Source organism: Pleurodeles waltl, chromosome 4_2, assembly GCF_031143425.1.
Source record: "Pleurodeles waltl isolate 20211129_DDA chromosome 4_2, aPleWal1.hap1.20221129, whole genome shotgun sequence".
Taxonomy (NCBI): domain Eukaryota; kingdom Metazoa; phylum Chordata; class Amphibia; order Caudata; family Salamandridae; genus Pleurodeles; species Pleurodeles waltl.
Genome location: NC_090443.1, coordinates 147946625 through 147967789, shown reverse-complemented (window position 1 = coordinate 147967789; position 21165 = coordinate 147946625). Strand labels below are relative to the sequence as shown.

Sequence of the window (21165 nt, the reverse complement as noted above, 5' to 3'; positions counted from 1 at the left end):
GGACGAAGCTTTCCTCCAAGAACCACCTTCTCGCACAGTGTTTCCCCATGTATTACTTTACATTTTCATTTTATTCGATGCTTTTCCGTTCAGGTTAGCCATCTCGTTTTTATGTTTGCTTTTGATTTCGTTCTATTTTTACATTCCTAAAATATTTAGATTGCTTTCCATTATTGCATAAGTTTCCCCATCATTATTTGAATGCGTTTTCCACCCTTGCTGTATTTTTTTACCCGTCTTTGATATTGTATTGTCTGATATTGCGTATCTTTCCTTTTAACCCTTGTTTGTGGTTAGGTTCCTCGAAGTTCCTTCTGTTCTTTACTCTGTTCTCTGTTTTAATTACGAATCGGGACGGAGATAGCGTACTATCCCCACTATTCTCCGCCCGATACTGTATGGGAGGTTTTATCCCCGTCACCGGATGCAAATAATGCCCTTAATACCCTGATGCACTTGGATGTTACATTGAATATAGGTTGTCAAACTTACAAGCATAAGCCGAATGTATAGAGGAAAGCTTTCCCCGTGCGAAACAGCATTCTAACGATTTAAAAAAATTAAGAGCATTGGCAGCTCCCTTGCGCGCGGTGTGTGTGTGTGACACGCTTGACATAATGTTAAAAATGTGGTTATTAATTATTACTCAAAATTTTAACTATATTTTGTTTTTCACTGATTGTCGTATTATCTCTCATCGAAATGTTAGCAAGTTGCACGATATCACCTAAAGAAACATATTTTGATGTTCAGTCACAATTCCACCTTTTATTAATATTCTGTTTTCTGTGTGTAAGGCAGCCATCCTTATAGGAACAAAGAAGATTTATTTTTCGGCTTTTCACCGTAAATGGAATGGTACCTTTGTAAAAAGTTAAGGTTCTTGCTAAAAAAAATCGTAACGTATTGCGTGTGAGATGGTTGGTTTTTTAACCAACGTTGTCTTCTTGAGATTAATGCAACATTGGCTCTATATCGAACACTAGGCTTGGGGCTTTTGATAGCTTATATGGCTTTTTACATGAAGTAGATCTACAAAAAGGTGTGGTTCGCAAATAAAAAAATTAGAGAGAAGAAATAACGTCTTATAGGTTTGTCAGTGGTTTTTACGTTAAAGCGAGATATCGTTTTCAATATTTGATGGCAGACGAGGTAGGATTCTTATCTCACAAATTACTCTTTTCTTCCATGGCATTTCTCATTTTTACTTTTTTAACAGTATTCAAATCATAAAGTCAATCATGTGCCCAATTCATGAAGAAATAAAGAAGTGTTCTATCCATCTATCTAACCCCTCAAACTAGTTCCCCTATGCATCGATTCCGTTTTGTAAAAAGAAAAAAAACTGAATGTGATTTCTTTTCCTGATTACACTTGGGTCATATTACTAGGTTGTCCTCTGTATATAGCAAGTTATGTCTTTTTTTATCTATCCAGGTAGCTATCTTCTTCCTTTGTGCCTCTAGTAAAGTTTGTGGATCTGTCACTTTGTCTCTTTGCATGTGTGCCTGTCATTCTGACTAGCCAAGTTTCTTCACTCGTCTGTCTCATTGTCCGCATTTGTGTGAGTCTAGTATCTTTGCTTATCTGCTTGTCTGTCTGACCGCCTGTCGGTTGCCTATCATCCACCGTGTCCTTAACCAAGTGCACCATTCTGGCTGTCTAGTCGCGGTATGTCTGACTGTGTTTCTAGCTATGTTTCTCAACATTTCTTGTCTGTTTGTTTGTCTGCCGCAGTGCATGTTCAGGTTTGTTATTTTAGACTGAGTTTGTGGACAAAATTGTCTATCTGGTGATGAATACAGCCACCTATCTCATATTCCATCATATTACATCAGCTATCGAGGGTTTCTTTCCTACTTGTGGCTCACCAAGCTGTTGAGCTATTACGGCACCCTGTGCCTAAACTTCTATCTATCTATCTCTCTCTCTCTATCTATTCCGACTCTCTGTCTTTCCATCATTCTATGACATAAGTATGTTATTTCTTACGAGTACACGTTGCTGTCTATGTATGCACTGTCTGGATGCAATATTACATTTGATGGTTCCTGTAGAGTACATTAATTGTATTCTAACTAATGTTTTTGTGGTGGCGGGCCAAATGCTAGAGAAGCTCCTTAGAGCCCCGAATTAATCAGCTTGGAGGCCAATAAAACAAGTTGGGTATGTTTTCTTGTTGCCATCTTTGATTCTGTGAAATAACTTTTTATAGTGGTTACTGTTTTATTACTCAAAACTTTCAAGAATCTTATTGATGGAAGCCTTTGCTAAATGTAATATTGTGAATGTTAACAGTGCAAAATTACGGTGCCGCTCAATATCGAGATAAATGGATGACCATTTTAGTCACCCCAGTAGCAGTTATTAATATTGGAAGTCTTAGGATTTTTTGTAACTATTGATAGATACTTATACATATTAAGAAAAATTATACTTCAATACTATCTTCTCATACCTTTGATAATTTGAATATATATATCAAGTGCACGCAAACCTCGAATACCTGGCAAAGCTCCTCGGATGTGCATATATATTAGACTTGCTTGCCAGGTATTTTTGTAGGACTAAATGTTCTTTTCCACTACCTTAATGCCGGACTTTTCAAGATGCACTCATACCCACAGTTTGGATCCATAGTTCTGAAGTGTGTTGGCCAACGAGCAGTCATACTTTGGTGGGACATATGACTTGTATACATCATCCGTGGCGCTATTTTCTATCATTCAAAAGGAACTATTGAAATGATTCATCGGTACAGAATTAGCACACTCCTGCACTGCATTGAAACACAAGCAAGGATAAGCTATTGTGGATTTCCCTGTCGCTGAACTCAGGCACCACACTAGGATTACCGTGGGAGATCGGTTGGCGCACGGGTTGTGTTCTGCATAGTCAATCACTAGAATTACATGTTTGCCTTTTAGCTCACAAAGTGAGCAACGGTACATTGCTTTCGAGGGTCTTTCACTAAAAGTTTTAAGTTTGGGGAGTCCATCGATCATGTCCTCTGGTTAGTACTGAGAGAAAAGACTCCCACTTCCAAATGGCTAGTATACACGCTGTCCATTCATCCTCAGAAAGGTGCGCAGACGCGTTGTAGAGCAGAATAATCAGGTTCAGGTGAGGGGTCAGGCTTAACAGGTTCGCATCTCTCGCACAAGCATGAAAAAGCAAAGAGAATCCAGGCTTCGCGAGAGGAAATCACACGTCATTAAATCCACTTCCTCTGTAACCTAAGTCCCTTAAACTATGTTCGCAAACATGTCAGATGAAAAGCAAACGGCCATGGTTTATATTTTAAAGAGAGTTAATAGCCAATGTTCCCTTGGGCGTCTGAAAATATAGAGGTTGCTTCCTTGTGGATAGGCCTGTTATGCAGAACCGAGGCGAGGTTTCTTCAGAGGGCTGGCCCACTTTCAAAAACAGACACAAAGGCCTATTTTATGAGTTTATTTCGATTTCTGAGACACACTAGTTGAGTAGAGCAGAAGGATGGTTTGGGAACCTGCATTGCTTTTATTTTATGCTATATAGTCCGTCCAAGTTAGCACAACGGCCTTTTCTGTCTGAAATGGGTAGGTGCAAGACGACCAGCCATAGCACCCATGCACACAGACATCACATACATATTATGTGGTTGGTAAATGTAGAATGTGACATTTTATACCACCTTGTAGCCCCTTACAGAATTAAAGCACCTGGCCTAGTAACGTTGATCGATAATGCTGGCCCCTTCCGAGGCCTAACTACTGAAAGTGGAATTCACCGAGATTCCACTTGGCGGAGGGATATTTCTACGAGGACTTCTTTTCACTTTGTAAATTGCTGAGGATGCGCTGTACAGAAAGTCTGCACGGACGCGAGACCTTTGCACTGCGTCTGAAGCTGAGGAACTAGGTTATATTTAATTTCTGTTCTCAGAGCGACCACAAACAATTTTTGTTTTTACTGTCCAACATTGTCTATGCTTTCATTGTGCCCCCTTCTATCCCCTCTCTTTTCCTTCAATCCAGTTCCATTCCTTTGATTCGTGTCTTAGAACAGAGTACGTGTGTATACACCATTTGCTTTCATCTCTCTCTTCCTCTCAACTGAAACAATGAGACGAAATTAGATCATTTTAAACCTGTTTTATTATCATTAATATTATTTACTTAAAGTCGCACGTACACAATACAAACCTGCCATCTCTAGAACCTGGTCCAAAGACAGCTGTTACATTCACTCATGGTTTGAACACGCAGAGCTATGCTGTTACAGAAATAAAAATCAACTCAAAATAAAGGCTCGTCTTGCCTTTATCTTCAGCACATTGCATTAAACAGTTATGGTCAAGACAAATATATAACTATACATTCAGTGCAATTTAGTCCTACACTACTTATAAGCACAACAAAAAGTAACAACATGTGCGTTCAACTAGGCAGTTTTCAGTTGTTGGGAATATGTTTACGGAAAAGAAAACATATATAAAGCTGCAGCAAACGACAACACAGCTGCATTCCGCATTCTTCCCAAAGCAAAACTTCTTCAATAGGTAGTTATGACGTACAAGATACAGTTTATGTTCTCATCTCTGTACGGGCTACTTCGTAGCTTGCATCTGGTAACACCGCTGTTAGTTACACACGGCAGGACACGTACACATTGCATTCTGTAAGTGCCCTCTTGGTTGCTACAGGTATAGAAGCAGGTTACCTGGTAGGTAGTACAAGAACAACTCTTAAGTGTTCGCAGATCAATAGTAAACAAAAAAACAAAGAGAATGCCTACATGGACAGCGCGTACAATGGAGAACCCCCCCGCAAAGTCACCGGGCTTCTTCTCTCAGAGAGACATATTGTTCATTAATATGACGGTTGCTGTTGGCTCCTCATCTGTTATCGTCCCTGTTTTGTCAAGTTATAACCGAAAACGTGCAAGTTTCATTGTAATACTAAAAAGTTATTACCACTGGATGAACATACATACATACATGGTATAGAAGCAAGACGCAAGACTGTCTCTGCATAAATGGGAGAAGTGGGGTCTCGATGGATAGATAGAGTGATAGATAGATAGATAGATAGATAGATAGATAGATAGACAGATCGATAGACAGACAGACAGACAGACCGATAGATAGACAGACAGACAGACAGACAGACAGACAGACAGAAAGATAGATAGATAGATAGATAGATAGATAGATAGATAGATAGATAGATAGATAGATAGATCGACAGATAGATAGACAGATAGATAGACAGATAGATAGATACAGACAGACAGACAGATCTCTCCACTTCTCCCATTCATCGAGTACAGCAAACGAGGAAGCAGCTGTTGGCCTCCTCATCCTCTCGCCCACCCCACGAAAGAAATGACTGCGGTACAACAGAATACAAACACTGAGTTCTACTTGTTTTCAGTTACTAAGCATCATGTGCAACTTGGCATAACACTGGTATTTGTCATTGCTTTCTGTCCTCTTTTGGCCTATCACTCTTGATATCGAATTCCCAATATTTCCATGTGACCCACAAATAAGCAGGTTCCTTTAATGCAGCGTAAGACCCGAGGAACTTCAGAAAAAAAGGATTCGACTCCCAGGAAAGGTAGTTTCTTATGAGCAATTCTCCATCCTTTGAAATGAAAATGAACACAAGGAAAGAAGTCCTGGGCATGGTTCTATTTTCATTTGTCTGATGCACTGGATGGGCCAGAAATGAAGCCACGGCAAACAAATTTCAAAATGAAGTAGGAAATTGAGCAAGAAACAAACAGTAATACACAGATAAACAAACAAGACTATTCCTTGGCGTCCTCCTTCTCCTCCTCCTGATCCTTCTCTTCGTCCTCGATCGTCTCTTCCTCGGTCTTCTCCTCGTCCCTGGCTCCCGGCAGCTTATCCTTGTTGTTCTCCTTTTTCCACTTCATCCTCCGGTTCTGGAACCAGATCTTGACCTGGCGCTCGGTCAGGCCCAGCGCGTGGGAGACCTCGATGCGGCGCTTCCGCGTCAGGTAGGGGTTGAAGAGGAACTCCTTCTCCAGCTCCAGGGTCTGGTACCGGCTGTAGGTCTGACGGCCACTGCGCCTTCCGGGGGCTGCGGGAAGACAAGAGAAGCAACACCAGTTTTTGTTTTCTTTTACTTTTTTTTAAAGTTAAGTTGTTGCTTTGTTATTGCCTTTTCTCAGCCTTCTTTTACTACAGCCTGTCCCTTCCTCTCCCCGGCCATGCACCACAAGTGCCCTTATAAAACTAAACAGCCCCCTTTACTGCCGCACTAATCAACTTTTACCATCCTGTGCCTTTCATCCCCGAGGAAGGAGCTGTTTGGCTCCCAGAGCCTTCCCCTCTGGCTTCCTCTCTCGTGCACGTTTTATTGTGGTTTATGCCTTCCCAAATCCCCCATTAACAACATTAGGTGTGAGCAGAATGCGAGAGGGCTCTGTGTACCGGGAAGGCCGTCAGCGAGGAGCGTGAGCCCGGCATGCGAGTGCTCCTCGTGCAGCACGGCACGCTGTGTAGAGAGTGGGGAATGTGCGGGTTTCAAGCCCTAGCAAACGGGCCTCGGGAACCGCGTTCAGACACTTGCTAATATATACTAATCCATAAATCGTGGCCAAACTTTGCGGAACAACGCAAATCTGCATTTCAAATAATCTGTTGTGTAGAATACAAGTGCATTCTGTGTTTAAATGGCATGGCTGTCCTGACTTCATTAAACTAGAATTTGGAGTCAAGTTTCAGAAAGGTGCTGAACTAGAGACTCCCTTGGGGTACAATATGTTCTGGCCGACTATTTTTGGTAAAAACAGCACAAGCACGAGGAGCCAGATGTTGACCATTACCACAATTTCTCTCCACAAATCACTTCTAGAACTAATGTTACAGGCTGCGGAAGCGGTGTGCACAGTGCCGCTCTCTGTAGCGCCTTGTAATGCGTTGGCATTCACGGTGACCCTTCAGTGTAAAACATTCCAACCCCAACTCCGTGGCGTGAAACTCTGCATCTCTCTATCACAGGGACCCGAAAATAACACAACCACAACAACACAGCCGGCACAACAACCAATAATTTCCAAACAACCTCCTGGGAGCTGGATCGCGTTTCTCTCCTCGAGGCAGAGTCATAAAATAACTCCAACTTTATGGCAGGGGGGTCGGCACGAAAAAAGTTTTAACAGAAATCACATAGATAAACTCTTCCGAGAAGGGGGAAGGATCGTGCCTCGCCTTGTGGGCCGAGGCAGGGGCATTAGATTCTACTCTTCTCAGCCCTAAGCTGTATTAGTTTACTTTTTTCAAATTAAAAACGGAAAGGGAAGGGTTCAGCATGCAGTATCAACAGCAGAACAACAACACCATGCAAGCAAGCGACATTCCAAAGACCCGGGCATATTTACGTGTCCTAACCGTGTGGTCTCATCCACGGGAACATGAGGCTGGGAGACGAAGTTTGATTTAAGTGGCTCTGTCCGTCGCCAGTGTTACTGTTGGAGGAGGACTTACAGTCAGGGTACTGAACCACGCTCGCCTCTTGCTGCCCACCGTAGAGGGACTGCCGCGGAAGCGCCTCGTAGCCATAGAACTTGGAGGCGTCCCCGTGGCAGGTCAGGGCGCAGGGGTTCTGCTGGTAGCCCGTGCTGGAGATGCTGGAGGTGGTCCCATGGTGGAAGAAGTCCTGCACGTGGTGGGACGGATGCTGGAAGCCCGGGGCCCCCGAGCCCGGGCCGTACACCAAGGCATGGCTCCTGCTGACACCTTGGGGGAAGCGACAGTCGTAGTACGTGGGCTCCAGGGACTCGCCGCCTTTGTACTTGGAGAAAAGCGGATTCACAAAGTACGAGCTCATGGCTGCAGCATGGACAGTGCGACCTGCCTCTCGCTCTCGCTGGCCCCCTCCCAAACCGAAAGCAAGAAAATGGATGGAAAAAAGAAAACACCCTCAGCCTTTAATTCGAAGAGACCACTGCTTCCTGTCCCCCCGGCTGTTCGTGAAAGTCCTTCAGTGTTGGTGTGTCTGTGACACGGGGAGGATGTGAGCAGCCCTCTTCACAGATGTATCATGGTGGCCGGGTGTGTGGGGCTCTTTAAAAAAATCTCGGTGCTGCCTCTTGGCTGTGCTTGTATCAGTCGGTAGGTAGAGCTGTGCTTCAGTTTCCCCTTTTACTGTTCCTTGCCTGAGCACCACAGGCAAATTCCTCAAAATCCCGGCGGTGAGCGCCTTCACACGCTATTGGCGCTGCCTGCCAATAACCCTGCAGCAGGACGAAGCAGGGAGAGAAATGACAAGGGGCTCGAGGGGTGGGGGGTTGATGGAAGGGGACGTAGAAAACCAACCACCAGGATAAAAAAAAAAAACATAAATGAATGAGGGTGGGTTATGAACGGTGCGCATTAATATCTTTAAGGTGCTTTTTTTGCTGGCTCGCTCTCTCGCGCGCTCCAAACCAGCCTCTTCACTGCTCGGAGAGGGATACATGCGCTGTGAGGTCAGCTTAGGTAACCTCGACAGGTAAAAGGAAGGCAACCTTACCCGGCGTCGTGATTCACAAATTGGTGATTGATATCGGTCGTTAAGTGCCCCTCCCACCTCTCCGCCTGTATTTATTTATTTCGGAGAATAATGCACAATCAACAGAAGTTGTGACGTCACGGGAATCTTCCTCTTCACACACTCCCTCTGCTCCGCCTCTCCTTCACATCACCCTCTGTAACATGCAGCCACGCAGGCTTTAGCTGTCGACATGTGTGTTTTTTTAAATGGAGAAAACAGATTTAATGTATTTATAAACAATAATATAGGAAAATATTACAGTTAAAAGATTAGCGCAACCAACGAAAGGTACTTGCCCAGTAGAAGAAACTTTACATCCCAAGTCACTGTGAATGGGTCTTTTTTTAACATAGGGAGAGACAAAGTCTTTTCAGTGTCCGATATGTGGGTGTTATTCACTTCATTCTCGTGTGCCTGTTGCCTGCTTAGGGAGTGGTTGACTTTGAGGTTCACAGCAAAGCATGCATACGTTCAATAAGTCAGACTTGCTTTTATTCAGTAGCAGCTGGGAGAAAGTGAGGGGCAAAGCAAAACAAAAAAAGCCGCTTGCTGCAAAACAATCTTATTTCCATCTGGCGCGGTAGCAAATACTGCACAAGGCACAGACTTTGTACTTAGTGGTTTAGCGGCTCCATGCTGACAATCATTCAGCTCCTCAATTCAAAAGACTTCCTTTTTATGACTGTACTAAAAAAACTCCCATAAAATCCAACTTGCAGCTCTCGGAAACAGGAAAGCGCGTACAAATACACTGCTCGCTAAATGATTGGTGTATCGCAGCCTACATCCATTTGTTCCTCTGTGCCTACATTTGACTTTAGGTTAAGCACATACGCTGCATAGCTGATATTTCTCTCGCGCTTTCTTCTGTCCACCCTGCGCCTACGACCACAAATGCCTTCTACGTCTGAAAGAAAAAAACAAGCAACATACATGCAACAGCAATTCAGCTTCGTGAGCTCGGATGTTTACACTTCCCCGTCTATTTCAAGGGATAGTTTCGGTTTTCAAATGCCAAAAACAGGCGAGGAGTAGTTTTTGATCGTCAGTGGTTTCTCTCGAAGGAAAACACCGCGACTTACACAGAAGCAATATATCACTGTAATATAATTTCTGTGCACCTGACTGCCTAACCATTCACAAATGTAGAACATATATATACATATACATATATATATACATAGATATATATATAGATATATATTTTTAATTAATGGGCAGCCTCTCATAAAATACTTACGCATTTCAAGCACCACCTTATTTATACATTATCACTAAAAGACGAGGGTCCACTTCGGGGAAATACAGTTATATTAGTTTAACAGTCTTTGTTTGTGTACTGCACTGCGTTGTGTTGAATTTCGGAACGTGTGAGCTATGAATTCGACTGAAATTGATTTAATCTTCATGGCATTAAATGTTAGAGTCTAACACATAAGCTCACATTTGCAGAAAGGGATGTTTCCACAGAGCTTGTTGTTTCCACTGTACTGTTTCTTGAAATGTAACTGCCTTGCCTTTTGCTTCCACATTGCAGTTTTAAACCAAATGCCTGAAAACAGCGATCGGATTTCTCTTGTACCTTTCCGTTCTGCAGGTCTTTTGAAATAGTTATCGGATTGCTGTATGCCACGATAACACTCTTTCTTTTTCATTACGTGTTTGTATGAGTTGTGTGTGTCCGTGTGTGTGCTTTAACCATGCAGCAGAGAAAAACAAGCTATTTTTTTTATTTCTCCTCACAATCGGTCATCAACAATCTGTGACTTTTTATTTTTATCCCACTGATCTCCTACATGGGTGTGGGACCACAATACCGTCGAATGAACGTGGTCTGACTTATTGTCTCAAATAGCTCTGCAAAAAGATTTCGCCTCTATAAAAGGTACACCTAAATGGGCCCTAGTTTTGTAAGCAATATTCAAGAAACACTCAGTTAAAAATATTTATGTATACAAAATTCTAAAACGCCTGAATTCTCTTTCTGCATGTTAATCTATTTCTGTATATCGTATCTGTGTAAATAGCTTTGTTTAAATATATGAATGTGTATATATATATGTTGTGTTCTTAAAGTGTGCATATCTGCAAGAGATGCTCACAGTACACAATGTCGCTTGGATTTACATCTGTATCAATCATGTAAATGCCTTTGAATATTTACAACTTCATCTTTCTCACTAGTGTGTCCATCTTTCTATCACCAAACACACAGCACACACCCCGCGCGCTCGAGGCTAAGCCGCATTTGAGAAGTACGTGACCATATTGTGTTTTTCCTCCACTCAATTTCAATACAAGCGATTACGTTTTTTCAACCAACTACTGTTGCTCTTGTAAACGTACCCTTCCCTGCCTTCTGTTTACATTCTCACACATTATATGGCAACTTTCTATTAATAGCGGAAATATGCTGTAAATATGCGTTGAGTTCCTTTCAGCATCCTTGTGAAGGCCTGTAAGTGTTATAGCAGTTTGTGCAAATTAATGGGTGAAATTACTTGTAACATTGACCAACAGCGCCATCTCGCGTCACTTTTTTGTCCAGCACCTTGAACCCACAATATATTTTCTGACAAAAGAGAGCAGAAACTAAACAGATATTTTCATCAAAATAAAATATAACATGAAAAAGTATTTTCCTTTCTTCTTTTTGCAAAATGTTACGCCACGCCTTCGTTTCGTTTTTTTAACCTGTGGTCAAATGTTGTATCTTCTCTGCTTGCAGGGACTTCTGTAACTAAATTGTGTTAACCGTCCGACATCCATAGCTGCGCTCCATTAAATACTGCAGCTCAATGTACAATTTATCAGACTTTTGTTTTTGTATTACTTTAAACTTGACATATGTGATGTTAATTATACCACATTATTCGGCTTACCTGCCTGTATCCTCCTAAATAACGTATGTTACAATTAAAAATCTTTGATGATTAACATTACAGGCGTTGACTTAATGTGTGCTTGTGAAATATTATTTAGTATAGAAAATTTAAGGCATGTCGTGCTATTGAAGAATTTTCAAAGAGTGAACCTTTGTGTAAGTAACACTTTCTATAAATGATGCACATTTAATCATACTCTGGCACCCATAAAACCATGCAGAGAAACATGTGACGATAAAATCGATTATTTAAAAAGGGAATGTGGTAAAACAAGGAGGTCGTTGATTTGACTCAATTTCAATATTGATATTTTGATAAAATGTTCACCGGTCTTTGCGAAATGTTACAATTTCCTAATATTGAATTTTAAATAGTTGTGGATGTACTTAAATATTAGTTCTACGGTGAACGCCGAACTTGTTTTTTTTTTTTACGATTTTATTTTTGTTTAGAAAATGCTGGCATGCAGTAACTCCTAATTTGTAATGTCCCCTTTCTACTCTTAATTTAGGCCGTTTTGTCGAAAATTTGGGTTTGCTACTGTTTCTACTGCTAGACGAAACATTCCAAAAATCCAGTTTCAAAGGGAAGCGCCTCCGCTTTATTTCAACCATAAAACAATTAACGCCAGACGTCTAGCCATCCCGGGATCCCTGTTTTTTGTTCCTGCCTTTTAGGACAACAGCAGCGGGACAAACAGAGCTGTAAAAGGCAGCAGTTTTGTTGCGGAAGTGCACCTACGGATTGCTTTCAGTCCCGCAGGAATCCATCCTGTTCGCTGTTTTGTGACGGGCAATAAAAGGCAGTCTTCCTGAAGCAATTTAAAGGAAGAAAATAAAAGTGCACCGACAAAGGGCTTGAAATGCACCACTGTACCGAGATATTGAACTATTTTCCATAAAAAAATATTTAGATGGCTTATTTGCACTTTACCGTTGGAAAAAAAAGTTGCTTCTGTTTTAGCGCCTTGGGATCACTTGCTTGGTTTGTTTTTATGTCTGCTTGCGTCCCCTTTCTTTGAAAAGGGGTCCAATCTCTTCATGGGACACTTCACTGATTAATCTATTGTCCCGGGTTTGCAAACAACCGTCCCTCTGAGCCATATTACTCCTCGATTCCACCTCTCAAACCGTGGCACTATAGCGCCGCGTTGCCTCAAACATCGCGGAAACGTTCTTTAACATCAAAGCAGCAACATCAGAATAACAAAACTTACAACAACAGCGAAACTACTGTTCTTTCTCAAAAGTGTCAAACGTAGAAACATCAACTAATATTAGCAAAAATGTGTCAATCTTGCCTTAAGTGGAGTTTTTCAATTCGGCCCTAACTCCCTCGAGTGTGAATAAAAGGCATCTAATGGTTGTTACCCGTTTGTCATTCAGCTTTTCGTCGATTAAGACAACTACTGCTCTTTCCGCGGCTATTTTTCATGTTAAATCACATTCCCGTGTAACGGTGCAACTCCGGGGGTTTAATGCGCCTGTTTTGGTAAGAGGAGATGAATGTGCTGAAGGTGGGTGTACAGGCGCTCACTGGCCGCCACATACACTTGAACGTTGTAGCATTATTTGGCATTTATTTATAAATACACACAACACTTCTACACGTACATTTAGTTGTTTTATGCCATTACAGGACGCACTCGTCTGTAAATAGCACTTTCTCACATACATTTATGCCCACGGTTTGTGTACACTTGGATGCACTAATCAACAGTGCATACCAAGTTCTGTGCGTGTAAAATATATGTCTTTGTGCTCGTGCTGTGACCGCGCCACAGCCTTCTCAGCCCTCACACACTAGCCTGTGCCGTGCCACGTCGCCGTCACTGCTCACACCCTACCATATAAATAAAGATAGGCATTACCTTCTGGGGCAGCTATCCACTATACATCGCCTGCGTTAGGTAACCTCTTAAAAGCTGGCCCTTTTCTGAGGGCAATATCCATTTGAGAATTAAATGCAAAGAGCTTTGGGGGCAGCGCAAAGTTTAATCATGTCCAGATTCGCATTTCGGCGTGCGGTGGGCGTCAGACCTCCTGCTCCAGGCCGTGTGTTTATCATTAGCAGAATTGAATCTCGCTGCAACCCATTTCATTAAACCCACCCCGATGGAAACCTTTCTAGCAAGAACCTCAGAGAGGCTCTTTGTTTCCAACATTCTCCACATATGACAAGTACATATTTTTAGTTTGTGCGGGTTGGGGTGAAGCAACACTGCACATGCTGTACCGTCATGTTCAATTGTGGGAGCCCATGTGATGTCTTTCAATTATTATTAAAAGATCAGTGTATCTTTTTTTCCCCACAAAAAACATGGACATCGCAGAACACAACCAAACTTCGAATGAAGGGTCTTTGTGATGTAGCTATACATTATTATACACAGACACACTTCAGATACACAAGCACACACACCATAACACACCAGAGACACGCGTATACTTACAATCACAAAGAAAAACACGAACACATACTACAGAGATACACACATACACCACGCACATTAAATATTAAATGGTTGCCACTAAATGTCGTCATGGAGCGTCGAATAAGCCGTTTAGATATCTCTTCTTATTATGTCAGACCCAAACGTCCGGAAACCCAGAAGTAGCTCATTCGCGAGGGAAGAAACGAGGGAAGAAACGAGGTCGATGTTGTTCCCTCCTGCCCACCAGAGACACACGGCACAGCTGGCCACACAAACACACACGAGGTGGCAGTCCTAATTCCGTGTAGGCTGGGTTCAGTTCCGTTTCATATATTGTCACTCTGTGCGTACCTTACTATCGTTAAAGAATGAATGCAGGCAGTGGACGCTGAGGATTGCCAAGGGATATTAGTAATTATATTAATAATGATTGCTCCACAAGTAGCCAGGTGACCAGAGCCTTCCACCAGTTCTAAGACCCTTAGTACTAGCAGCCACACAAGGAATGCTCAGCAGAGCCCACAAAATGTGTTTCCTGCTCGATTTCCCCGATTTGAGTGTCTGTTTTGGCTATTTCTCTAATGTATTGAAGGGTCGCATTAGCAGTTTTGTTGCCTGAATGAACAGTCAAATAAACTGGCTTTAATTTAAATAAAGAATCTTCCATACATTTGATCAGTGGTATTAGCTATATTTACAGATTTTCTACAAACAAAACAGAATAACATTACAAGTAGGGTTTTTTGTGACAAAAGTGAAACAAGTATTTATTTACACGAGAACATATTTCATAGACAACAGCTTTCTAAATAAACATACACTTCCCTACTTTAACACAAAATAAACAATCACAATCTGTAAAATAAAAAAGAAACACTGCCGCAGTATAAGTTACCAAATAAAATAAAATACTACAAAACAAATACAAAACAACAATTCAAGTACTTGTATTCTGAGGAAATAGACGAAAACATCGTTTTTATTCACGTATTTGCTTTTCTAGAAAAGCATGTGCTCCAAAATACTGATGTGTTTAAACTAATCTAAACACGAATCCTTTACATTCAAAGTCAAAAAACATGTTGTTTTATCCAGAGTGGTTAACTTTTATGAGTTCTTTTTTTGTTCTCTTCATTGATATGCACACGGCTTATTTAAGTTTTTTTTTTCTTTTTGCCATTTCAAGGTTGTTCTTTGTCGGTTTTCTCTTTGTTCATCTTTTTCATCTTCATCCTCCTGTTCTGGAACCAGATTTTGACTTGGCGCTCAGTGAGGTTAAGAACCCTGGCAACTTCATAGCGCCGATCTCTGGTCAGGTACATGTTAAATAAAAACTCTTTCTCCAGTTCCAAAGTCTGATATTTTGTGTAAGGGCATCTTTTCTTCCTGGTGGACCGTGCGTGAATCCAATTCGCCACTGGGTTATCTGAGCAAAGTTAAAAAAAAGAAGAATTGAAAATACACAGGAATCATTGTGAATATATAGTCTTACTTCGGCTACAGCACAACCGACATGCACGTGTGTACAACTGTTTTGAACATGGCACTCTGGAACCTCTAAGCACTTTTTAAAAACTTTTGACTACTTGTAACGAAAGTTATTTGCCCTCTTCTTTTCTTGCAGTGTCCACAATTGCTTGCTACTGTAATTAAAAACGAGTTTGCGGTTTATGTATAGGACCTGTAAAGGTAACTCGAGGACATAGTCATAAAAAGTAAAATATATCCATGCATACAGGGCCCATAAAGGCGTTTTACAACCGCAGCCCTACAACAGGGCGTGGATCCAGACTGCGCTTCCGAGTTTTTTGTTTTCCTCACTCACGGAACAATTCAGCTGCATTTTGAGCTACTTGTGCACGCCTGGTACCTCTGCCCACCAGTGTTACTACTCTAAGAGGTATGAGCGTCGAATTTCCTTCTTAATGTTTGTGTCTGAATTTGTCAGTGTGTTTTCGTCCTTCGACCGATCAAGGTGCAACGGATGGCTTATTTCCCACAGTGGAGTCAAGTATTTTTCTGTGTCCTGGGAGGCAAGGGATTCCATGTGTGGCATTTTGCTCTTTTGCTCACCGCTGTTTCTTTTCTTAAAACGCGCACAAATGCCTTGGGGTAAGAGCCATGTGAAGTAATATTGGCTTACAGTCTACACTAGGGGGTAAGATGGGTCCAAGTGACAGGGTCAGTGGGCATCTCCGTGCCCTCACCTGCGGGCGCTGCATGGTGTGGTGGCCTGGGGTCCTCGAGTTGGTGTGTGCTGACCTGCACACTAAGCTCTCTCTGGCCAGGTGTGCGCTCAGGAAGATACCTGTGTAGGTGTGTGTGCAGCGGCGTACTCGTCTGTGTGTCTGGTTAGATTTACACCCTGTGCTGACTCCTCTGACCGTGTTTACACAAGATATTTACAGCCATGACCCTGCCTGCATCAAGTGTAGCACATAATTGCCATCGCAATCATTATGAGGGGATGATAATCTCTCCTGGAGCTTGAGAGCCACCAGGGCTCAGTTTCAAGAGTAAATGAGGCGGTTTCTGAGCTCACCGTGCACCAGTTGGGATCAGTCATATGCAAGGTGCATGGCCCTGAACTAAGGGTGTGAGCATGTTACAACAGCTTCTGATCGGGAAGTGACACTAACACTTGTGTTGGAGACGAAATAGCCATGTACCGTGCACAACCCCATCATGTCTCTGTCTATTTTGTCTCCCTCCCTCTCTCTTCATACCTGTACCACCGAAATCTTTCCTTTTTTCTTCCGTATGAAATTGCACGTTTCTGCCTAGCTACGAATTGTATGAAACAGCCCTGAACCCTGCCATCGCCCTCCCTGAGGCTGCCATGCAGTGGGGGGTAGCGCTTGGAGCTGCTGCAGTATGGCTGCCTCAAGAATGTGCATCTTCAAGGGTAAGAGCCACAGTCATGGCTGCCATGGTGGGTCCCTGTCCTCTTACTCTAGCTGCTGTGCTCCTAGCGCGGTCCCAACCGGTAGATGAGATCATGTCAGCAACCCAAGAGGTGGCCTTACAGGCTATCTCCAGTGGGGACCAACCTTTATTTTATTTCCTAAACCCCAGCATGTGAAGCCTCTGGGGAAACCCCTGTGCCCATCTTGTCCAAGCTCTCTGTTCCTTACTCACTCCTTCCGCATGGACCACAGCCTCGAGTATATGCTTGGAAAGTGTGGACGCCCTGGACATTGTTATAAAGTGCACATAGAGCAGGAAGAATCTTTCTGTATAGGAAAGGCACCGAGTGAGCCTTCTCCGGCGCAGTCACACATGCAGGCACATTCTATCCTCCGGATTATTGAACCCTCCTGGTGTCCTTTACCTCTGACAATCCTGGGGTTGCCATCTCCTGCCTTTACAGCCTCTGCAGGAAGAGTGCCTTTCGGAGAAGCCCCTATTAAGGGCTACTTAACAGCCCAAGGTAGTTACATTTTATTGAGGACACTTCAAGGCACGTCTATAATTCTCCCTCCATCCACCCACCACTCCCACTCCCGGTTGTAAACAGCAATAACTGCAAACTTACTGGGGTCCAGTTCCGCCTTGTCGTCTTTGTGCTTGCTGGAGCCCAGGGCTTCGGATTCCGGGGAGGGGATGATCTGCGGGGTCCTGTCGCGGAAGTCGCCGGGGGAGCCGTACATGTAATCCGGGTAGCTGCGGGGGTCGCCAGGGCCGCAGTCGCCCCTCCTGCCGGGAAAGGAGTCCGGCTTGAGCCCGTAGTGCCTGCCGGTGGCCGCGAAGCCCGGGAAGGACACGGCCCCGGACAGCGGCTCCAGCCACGAGCGCACGTACCTCGCGTCTGTGCCTATGTGCGGCTGGTGGTGGGTGTAAGGGTGGTACACCACCGACGACTGGGAGTGCACGGGAGCCCACGAGGTGGTGAAGACAGTGGGTTTGGGGGCAAAGCTGCAGGACGGGAAATCTGCACAGTCCGGGACCAGCCCTGACGGTCTGGCGGCTGCAGGGTGAGCCCCAGTGGCTGGGAACCTGGAAGCCAGCAGCTCGTCCCCCTCATGGCCGATCAGGGAGTCCACATAGTAGTTGCTGATGGGACCCGAAGCCGACATTGTGTGCCCCCTCTTTTACATTCATAAGATTATTGTATGAAGTGAATGTGTACTTTTTATCTGCTCATAGAACAATCAGGGCAGGTAATTATTTTTTCAGCATTTCCCTGCTCCCTATTGGATCTCGCCTCCCACGTGATAGTATTTACCCAAAAAAAATACAGTGTGTATCAATGCGCAGGTTCTTTTTCGCCCCCTCCCCTCCACTCCTTTAATAGAGCCAGGCAGCGCCGTCTTGCATAACTCTGGTGGAATTACCATGGAATATTAGTCGTGGGAGCCGCTGAAATCATTAGAGCAAGTTAGGGTGGGGTTGTCGCGGGGCTGGCTTCCCCTCGGGATGGGAAGGGCAGTGTATGAGGGGCAAATCTGGGGAAACGAAGGGAGCTTGAGGTACGTGCAGTGAGCAGGCTGTGGGGACTACTTCTTCACGTAATCCATCTCTGTCTGCCTTTGCCTCTGCAGTTTTTTTCTCGGTGTTCATCCCTGGATACATTTGGCTTGAAAGTGCAGAAAATATCTCTCTGATTAAAATAGCAAAGAATCGTTATTATTTCAATGTAATGAGTTTTCTTTCCCCTGCAGTGATTCTGTATTTGTTAGGATTTTTTTGTGAGTGCAGGCCGTTGGCACATCTTCAGTTTTTATCAAAGTAAGTTGGAAGGTGGTCCTATTTATAGTCCAACAAACACTTGTGCACTTGTATGTCCACGCAGATGCACCAGGACACACTCCAGAAGTCGTGCATGCACAGCAGTGCAGCGCACTGAAGACATGCCCCCTCCCCTCCCAAAGAGCGCCGAGCCGAAAGGCAGCCCTCGCAGGCTTGCAGTCGGCAAACGGCCGTGGGATGTTTTTATGTCCTTCAATAAATTTTTTACGAGGACCATTCGGTTGTCCATAAACATGTCTTTCAGGAAACAAAAATGGGAGCGCAGGGTATCCCTTGGAAAAAGCTCACTTTTGAAGATGGGAGACTTCCGTCCGGTTCCTCAGAAGGGGTGTTTGTCGTTGTTTGTGTTCTCGGATCATTGTGTACAAGTAACGTATGGGCCTTCGACGTGTGTATTTTTGTAGTTCAAATAATAGTTTTAAAATTCTTGTTTTGGGACCAGAGTATTTTAAATGTGGAGAGGAAGCAGCGATGGTGCCTAAAATGTAGTTTCGAGAGAAAGTCTGAAAAAAATAAATTTGTTGTTTGATTTTTATTAGAAAATTTATGCTGGAAACGCATTATTTTTTTCAGTTTTACATTTCAAATAAGACGAACTCGCCCGGAGGTATTGCAGCGATTTACATGAGGCACCAGTTACATTACACAAGGACACATCCATTTTTTGTTTTTAAGGCATTCGTCCCATCTTACATTTTTTCTAATTTTACACGATTTCGGGAACATGGGAAGGATCCAATTATCTTCTTTGCCTTTGAAACACTCCCGAGTTCAGATTGAAGGTTCAGTAGGACTTAAGAAGATAAATCATGGACAACAGAGCCTCGTACATACCATAAGCATCTACTCCATCTACATTTGTTACCAAAGCAAAGCCCACTCTTCATATGACTGACTTATACACACAACCACACATCCTGAAGCAATGCTGCTCTGTCGAAGTTCATTTCAGTATAACAGACATACATAGATCTGTGTTGAATTTAAATGATGAGTTTTTAGATTAAAAATAAAGGTGTCCCTAGTGACACCACTGGTCACCTTTGAAGACTTGTGTCCCTGCCACCCCTGCCACCACCACGCCTACTACGGCTGTGAGATTCTTGTAGGGCCCCCCTTCTTTCTAGTCGTTGTGAGGACAAGACCTATCCACCAAGACGCTTCTTTCTGTCTCAAGTCACTTCATTTTAGACACAATGAACTGTCTCCAGCCAAACAATTTAGAAAGAGGAGAGATTTTTCTTGCGTGAGGAGACTAGCATTGGCCAGAATAAGCAAGCCGTTTACACACACACACGGGTAGACACACACACACTCAGCCAGGCACCATCACTTGATGGCTCAAGTGTCCACGGTCGTCTCTATGGCTGGTAAGTACAGGGCTGGAAAATACTCCCACTAGTAAAGGGGGAAATGGAAGTATTTGTTTGTCCATATTCGGCCTGTTGTCTCGGTTGTTGAAGGACCCCCAGCCACACCGCTACCCCCCCCACCCCCCGCAAAGGATGAGTGGATGACGCCTGTTTCTGTAACCCCCAGGGCGGGCTGGGTGTGTGTGTCTCCCTGGTGGCAATGACTTCCACATTCAAGCAGGGCCAAGCTAAGCCTGAGCCTTCTTCACAACCCTCGCTAGAGGCACTGGCGGTGCACGCCTGACCACAACACCTAGCAGTGCCCACTTCAAAATATCCCCGAGCACTGTCCCAATGCAAGCGTAATACTTCATGATAGCAAAGTATCATTAAATTGCCACAATTTCTGCACCGCGTTAACGTTTTTAGTGATCAGTAAACACAACATGACGCCAGCTTTTCAATGCATTTCGTCCTTAATTTTCAAGTGCAACTGCAATTCGTGTTTGGCTCATTACCCCCCCCCCCCCCCCCCCCCACACACACACACACACACAGACACCCCCTCCTCCCCCAGCGCCTCCTTCAAAATCTCCTCCCAACACAACCAAAAACCAAAGCAACAAGCACGAGTCAGTGAAAGAAATATTTGGGTTTGTAGGCATGGGCAATGGAAGTCTTAGCAAACTCCACCACAATCGACGACCAAGGCAAGGCAGCTTTGTTGTGTGTGCAGAATGATCCTTAAAATAATTTCCTAGTTAATTATATTATTCAGTACACAAACCAGGGAGAGAGAGGTTCTCAATAGTAAAGCGGAAACGTCGTTTTCTGATTGCACACGGTGCGCAAAGCTTTTAAAGACAGCACTCGGAACAGTGACCCGAGTAGGAATATTTTGTAATATCGACAAGGCTGGAGGGAGCACACAGGGAGCACCTTATTCTCTTCACACTTCACAAGAAAACTGATTTTTCGTGTCTTATGGAAGAATGCACATCCCTACTTTTGATTCTCTACAACTCTCATACAAACTAGCAATGCTGATCTGTGTGCAGCTTTTGGATAACTTTACCATCTCAATGCGCTGAATGACATTCTGTAATACACAAAACCAACCCCAGCTGTTCAAGTGAAATAAAACCATCATCTTAAGCAAACAAAAAACAACCTCGAGACATTAGTGCCGAGCACTAGCG

General features: G+C 43.6%; 2 protein-coding genes across 2 annotated transcripts; both read right to left on the bottom strand.

Moving 5' to 3' along the window:
• Positions 1 to 4118: 4118 nt before the first annotated feature.
• On the bottom strand, positions 4119 to 10022 carry HOXC8 (homeobox C8). The gene is made up of 2 exons (XM_069230991.1): positions 7403 to 10022; positions 4119 to 6089 (listed from the first exon to the last, which is right to left on the bottom strand). Exons 1-2 carry the CDS (start codon positions 7839 to 7841, stop codon positions 5794 to 5796), a joined length of 735 nt encoding a protein of 244 aa, XP_069087092.1. The 5' UTR covers positions 7842 to 10022; the 3' UTR covers positions 4119 to 5793.
• Positions 10023 to 14604: 4582 nt separating this feature from the next.
• Positions 14605 to 20078, bottom strand: HOXC9 (homeobox C9). Its single transcript, XM_069230993.1, has 2 exons — positions 17401 to 20078; positions 14605 to 15291 (listed from the first exon to the last, which is right to left on the bottom strand). The coding sequence occupies exons 1-2, from the start codon at positions 17939 to 17941 to the stop codon at positions 15047 to 15049; spliced, it is 786 nt and encodes a 261-aa protein (XP_069087094.1). The 5' UTR covers positions 17942 to 20078; the 3' UTR covers positions 14605 to 15046.
• Positions 20079 to 21165: the final 1087 nt, after the last annotated feature.